Consider the following 6,759-nt stretch of genomic DNA (forward strand, 5'->3'; position numbering starts at 1 on the left):
CAAGACAACGTCATAAATCTGTCCACGATACCCTGGCGCCACGAGTCTGAAGTGAGCCTAACGAACTAGCAGCTTCGAACAGCTTTCAACATTAAACAAAAGAACACTTATTGACAATTCCAACTCAGGAAGGAGTTTGTCAAATTTGGGGCAAGTGACCAAGCTTAATGGCCAAAGAGATACACAGCATGACCATCACATGTAAATCTGTCATAGAAATCACAATCTAAAGACTTCCTCGGATTGGTTTCCCCCACCCAGGACAAAGACCAGACTCCTTCTAGACCTTTTGACCTTTTGCTCCTCACAAAGCACATTCTCATGTTTACAGAACCACAGAGATCTTTTACAGATGAACATGCAACAAAATTATCTCAAAAGGACCTATAAAAAAATATCAGTCCATTGCTTAACTCCATATCATGTATTTAACCCACACATTTGACTATCATGTTCTAATCACTCATTGTGTAAGTCATTTTGAATAACTATTGAATAGTTTATAGGTTTATATTCATGTTTACTATGTGTGTGTTTGAATTTTCATGCTTTAAAGGGGTCCTATTATGCTCTTTTACAAAGTCTTGATTTTGTTTTGGGGGTGTACTAGAACACATTATTTTTCACATATTTTACATTATTACAACACCTCTCTCTCCCCAGTCTGGCATGAACAGCTTCGAATAGTTCCTGTATCAAATGAAGGCCCACCTTCTGAAATACGAAATGTGCTGTGATTGGTTAGCTGGGCCAGTGTGTGCCCCTTTAAACATTTCTATCAATCAATACTTTGTAAAATGTATTATATTTTTGTTATAGAAATCATGTCCAAATTATACTCCGCAAGAGAGGGAAAATTCGGACCATGTGACTGATAAGATAACATGTTGATTTATGTATTGGGAGGAGAAACATAGTAACACCCCGAGTTAAGACAATGTCTAACTGGTCAAGAAACCATTTGGGATGTGTCCAACAGCCGAGTTTAAAAACTCAGGACACCATCAAATGTTGCTTTTTGCTCTTAGCCATGCTTTTGCTACCGCTGCTTTTTAACGCTCTTTGAGCGTGCACTGGCTTACATGCCAGCTGCTTCGTACATCTTGAGGAGAAAATCCATCTAGTCTCGTCACACTCTTATTCTCTTTCTTTTACTTCAGTTCATTTTCTTTTCCGTTGAGAGTTTCGCGTTCTGAGTTAGGTTTTGCCGCAAAGTCCAACTCCGACTGCGCCCGCCTTAAAACTTCAACCAGCCACTGACTCTGCACCATTTGTAGGCCAACACCCAAGACGTCACTTCGAACGATGATTAAACGGAAAAAAAATTAAAATGATTGCACAACCATCAATTACGTGGCGATATGCACTAAGCATGTAAACGACCACTGAAAAAAAGAAGAAGAAAGAAACAGCATGGCGTGCTTTTTTTTAGCGTCCGTTTCCATAGTGACTTGTCGATTCATCGCTCTGTTGAGAATGTCTTGAGTCTTAACCAGGAACATACTCTGAGTTGAATGAACTTACTCTCGGACGCGTTTTTGGAACCACATACCTTGAGTAAGCAAGGTTTGGGGTTAATCAACCGAAAGTTCAGGGTTTAGCTGACGGTAAGTTAACAGTGCTTTCTGGAATACACCCCTGGTGTATTTGATATATATTTTAACCTCATTGAGGAACTCAATGTGAGGGTTAATTAAATGATTGATGGTTGCTCAGGACTGAGCAATTGCACATATTGCTATAAACTTGGGATTTCACATTTTCATTCTCTTAAACTCATTCTTTCCTCACTTTCTCTCTTCCTGCAACTTGTGTGAATGTGTGAGTGCGCGTGTTTATGTGTGAGATTAGTTTATATTGTCTTAGATTTATTTGAATAAAGTCTTATTTATATTGAAAACAAAAGTATCTTGTGTTTTGTGCTTACAAGTTAATGTCTTAAACTGCCGATCTTGTTACTGTTGTAGCATCTGGACCAATCAGACACACAATTTTTGTTGTTGTTATATTTAACAAAATACTCCGTAACACCCCTCAATCAACAAGTGAGGGCTCAATGGACCCTTCCCCCGAAATGCGGCTAACGCCTCAAAAAGGCAGAACAGGCCTCTGGTTCCATGGCAACCAATGCTGATAACACTAGTTTTATTGCTCAAAGGAATGCGGGCAGAGCAACTCTCAATTCATTTACCCTTAGGAAAGACACACAATGCCCATAAAAATCGACTCTTCTGTAATTAATTCATAGAAAAATCTTTCTGTGAATGAACACGCATCTCTTCAGGACATTGTGTATACCATTACTGTTCTTGTATATTGTCTTTTGAATTGTATACTGTTTTGTGTGTTATGATAGATCACTAATTAATATAACCCCACCGATACCATGTTTGGTCTCTTTGAATTTGTCTTCTGATGATCTAAACGAGAGTGTATATTATATGTTGGTACATAGGCAATATATTAGTGTTTTAAGAATCTTTAGTAGTTTTTGCATCAACACCCAATCAAGTTACATATGCAAATTACCATGCTCTCAGACAAAGGGTCATAAAACTCCCCAGTATTTCCAACCTCCCGCTTGGAAATTCGGCCTTTCTCATTGGACAAGCCCATCCTGAGAGGCTTGAATCTTCTCAGACTTTAAAGGGCTCACGCACAGTTCCACCCGGGTCTTCTGCTAAATCTTCTAATTGCTGCCCGTGTGGAAAGCCTGAGCCGGTGCGGGCGTGCCGGTGGGCTCCATATAGCCTTTCAGTCTGCGGTTCTGTTAGATACGGAGAAGATGAGGATGTGAGCTAGAAGTCTTCTGTACCTTATAAGTCTGCACCAGGCTTCGGCCTTGTCTTTACATTCACCCTGCCAGGCCTCGGCCTTGACTTTCCATTCATCAAAGATCCTAGGATCTCAGCTGATGTCTCTCTTAGTTCTCTCATCACCTTCATCTGGGAGAAAACTCTCCAAATCACCAACGAGCCAGAATAACATCTTTTGCAGTTCATCACCCTTCAAACCCGGAATAACTTGAAGAAATCCAACACCGCCAAACCTTCAAACCATCAAAACTTTCATCCAAAACTGCATCCGGACACTCGTTCAACGACCAAGGCAATGCAAGTATCGTACATTTAACTAAAAACAGAGGTTTAGTATAAGCGGTAGACCTCGTTGTAAAACGGCACTGATGGTTTTTAACTCAGGTGGTTCTGACTCATTTTCCATAACTGAATTCTCTGGTTTCTCTAATGGCTTCATTCATCCACTTTAGCTCCCCTTTTGTATGTCCGTGTGAGTGTATGTATGTTTGTTTGTTTGTTAAACTAGTTTGTGTTAGTGTTTAGTTAATAAAACTTTTGTGCACAAATTACATTTACACAATTCGTTTCTGATTCTGCCTTGCAAATTAATGTCCCTTTAAGATTTTGAACCTTGCTACATGCTCTAATGCATTAATACTGTATGAAAGTATTTTCTGTGGCCACGAAAATATCCTTTCCTAGAGTTGATATGAACTTACACTGAATGTTCGCTGGACGAACAGATTAGTTGAGGGCAATTTAATTCTGCTACAGTTACTACTGGCAGCTGATATAAATAATTGTAATTAATCATAATTAATTGTAATTATTTATATACATTTCCCTTTTGAGCTGATTTGCTACACTGTGCTAATACATAGTGTTTTCACTATATTTTAGATTTTAATATCCATTGCAGAGTTGATGTTATACGGCTCGTTCAATCAATCGCTGGCCGATTCAGTTGATCAATCGTAAAACAGTGATTCTGTTCAAATTCCCTATAAAATCAAAAATAATTCCCTTTGAGCTAAATGGACCTGTTTCCCTTACAAATATTATAGAAAAATAAAAGAATATAATACTATATATAGACATAACATAAAATCAGCGTGAGACTGACAAGTGTTCTGACATTTCTAAGTGTTTCTCTTGTCTTTTTCTCCTGTCAGAATGTCCTGACATCTTATTTGAATCCTTTGGAGGACTTTGGCCTGAGGTTCATACCTTTCAGGAATTCTGGCAAATCATTCTGCTTGAGCAGTTCAAAGTTAGTGTAAATCATTTATTCGGCATAATGTACATTTATTGTAATGGGTGCCTTAATGTCTTGACTAGTATTAATGTGCCAGTACTGGTACATTTTTATAACTTACACAAAAGTTTGTCTTGTATGTAGTAAATCAGAATGTGAATCAGCAATAGATGATAGGCAATTGAGTCGTTTAAAGGGGTCATCGGATGCAAAATTCACTTTACATGTTGTTTGAACATAAATGTGTGTTGGAAGTGTGAGTACACATCCACCCTATAATGATAAGAATCCACCCAGTGTTCTTTTTAAATTCCCATTTTAAAATCCCCTTTCTCAAATCAGGCTGTTCTGAGATTCCTGTCAGAATGACGTAGTTCTGCACAGGCCGCTCCCACGATAGTTGATTGACACAGCCGTCTTACCTTAGACCCACCCTGAGTGAGCTGTCCGCCATTGTGTCGACTTCGGTGGAGGGGAAGACAAGAATGTCTCCGATTAAGCGATTGAGGATTTTTTGTTGTTGGATGTTATAATGAACATAGCAGTCGTCATTTACTCCCGACATCTGAGCCGCTGAAGACGCAGAGGATTAACATTACTTTCGTTTTTGAAGGTAATGCGCTGATCCCTGATCTGCCTAAATGAGTTTATTTTCGCACAAATCATTCGTGATCCAGCTTCATCTACAGAAGTGAGTATAAGGGTTTTTATGAATCTTTGCAAATCACCTTTCCTAATATGTGCTAGTTAGCAAGTTTCTCGGCTGAAGTTTACAGTCTGCTCATCACCCCACAGAAGATAAGGGCGGGGTGAGTGGAGCTCATTAGCATTTAAAGCGACATGGACTAAAACAGCTTGCTGAAATCAGAGCTGATTTTGACAGGGTAAAAAGGGTGTTTTTTACACTACCATTGTGAAATTTTAACCAAAGTATGTTATAGACTTTTCATTAAGACACTAAAGAATCATATCAAAATTGGCATCCGATGACCCCTTTAACACAGACATGAGAAGAATAGATGGATGGGAGCAAGTATTATGCAATGTAGAAAGGCTAAATGTACAAGCAAGAAGAAGAAGATGGAAAGACAGTACGTCTGATAACCTAATAGCTGCTCTTACCCTTCCTATAGCAGGCAGGTCCCGGATGAGCACCAGCTGACTCTGGCCCTACAACAAACATCCCCGACCTGAAATACAGACAATAGAAAAAATATTTACCTATCGTAACTTACACAGTGTTAATATAGTTCCACGGTTTTATGCTATGTGAGAACTATGACTAATACACTATAAGCCTACTATGTTAAATGATTTGTCTAGTATATGTACTCTTTTAAAGGTAAAGTATGCAGGTTTTGTGCTACTAGCGCCACCTGGCAGAATTACAAAAATAAAGCATATTTTCAAACAACCTTTGCAAACACCCCTTTAGCATGTCCCACCTCTCCCAAATCAAAACTCAAAAATCAATCACAACACTTATCTATAAAAGTGTATATAAAAGTGAAGGCATGTCTCAACAGGTAAATGTAGGCTGCTTTCAATAAAAAGATCCAACATACTGAGAATACTCTTAATGGTAACACTCTAGAGCGACCGCGAATGTCTTGCTTATAATAATAATATTTTTTAAAATTATCTTATAATAATAATAATATTTTAATTCAAGCTGCAAGCAGCGATGAAATGGCCCTCACACCCGGGCTCACCGCCACCCGGTGGCTTTAGGAAAACAGCAAACGGTGGGCAATATGCCTTTAAAGTGGTAAATATAGGAGGAATATGTCAAAGTCATTTATATGTGCCAAACCTCCTGCTGCCAGCTGGTGGCGCTATGATTATAACTGAATGTTGGCATGTAGATGTCTTCAGGCCAGGACTTTTATCAAACAGGTGAAGTTTGGTGCAGATTGAAAATGGTATGTTTGAGTTAGTGTAAAGCATGACATATCCTGTTGCCAACAGGTGGCGCTATGATTATAACTGAACATTGACACACAGATGTCTTCAGGCCAATATTCTTACCAAACATGTGATGTCTGCTGCAAATCAGACATTGCATGTTTAAGTTAGTGTAAACAAAGTAATCTCCTGTTGCCAGCAGGTGGCGATATGATAACAACTGAATATTGGCCTTAAGATGTGTTCAGGCCAGGACTCTTATCAAACGTGAAGTTTGGGGCAGATCGGACATTGCATGTTTAAGTTAGTGTAAAACAAGTCATCTCCTGTTGCCAGTAGGTGGCGCTATGATAATAACTGAATATTGGCATGTAAATGTTTTCAGGCCAGGACTCTTATCAAACATGTGAAGTTTGGGGCAGACCGGACATTGCATGTTCAAGTTAGTGTAAAACAAGTCATTTCTTGTTGCCAGCAGGTGGCGCTATGATTATAATGGAATATTGGCCTTCAGATGTTTTCAGGCCAGGACTCTTATCAAACATGTGAAGTTTGGGGAAGATCGGACATTTTATGCCTGAGTTACAACAACTTCTATTCCCATGGCGAGACATCGAAATTTGTCACGGCGCCATGGACACGTCCTTTAACGAAAACTCAAGATCTTCACAAATTCACATCACAAAGGCCTTTAGATTAGACTGACCAAAAAAAAATGTTGATGTCATTAAATTTCTAGGAGTAGTTCGTTACAGCGTAAAACATGTCACTTCCTGTTACCAGCAGGTGGCGCTATGACTA

At 39.0% G+C, this 6,759-nt stretch overlaps 1 protein-coding gene and 1 long non-coding RNA gene across 2 annotated transcripts in view; one reads left to right on the forward strand and one right to left on the reverse strand.

Moving 5' to 3' along the window:
* Positions 1–6,759, reverse strand: part of LOC107716462 (5-oxoprolinase-like) — a 49,500-nt gene that overhangs the window by 28,709 nt on the left and 14,032 nt on the right. Inside the window, exon 9 of the mRNA XM_016522922.1 lies at positions 5,176–5,243. Within this exon, the coding sequence (XP_016378408.1) occupies positions 5,176–5,243 (68 nt within the window). The remainder of the gene's footprint in view (positions 1–5,175; positions 5,244–6,759) is intronic.
* LOC107716463 (uncharacterized) overlaps positions 1–6,759 on the forward strand; it is a 17,221-nt gene that overhangs the window by 633 nt on the left and 9,829 nt on the right. The gene's annotated exons all lie outside the window — the stretch shown is intronic.

This window comes from Sinocyclocheilus rhinocerous, unplaced genomic scaffold (assembly GCF_001515625.1).
Source record: "Sinocyclocheilus rhinocerous isolate Xijiao unplaced genomic scaffold, SAMN03320098_v1.1 scaffold419, whole genome shotgun sequence".
In the NCBI taxonomy this organism is placed as follows: Eukaryota; Metazoa; Chordata; class Actinopteri; order Cypriniformes; family Cyprinidae; genus Sinocyclocheilus; species Sinocyclocheilus rhinocerous.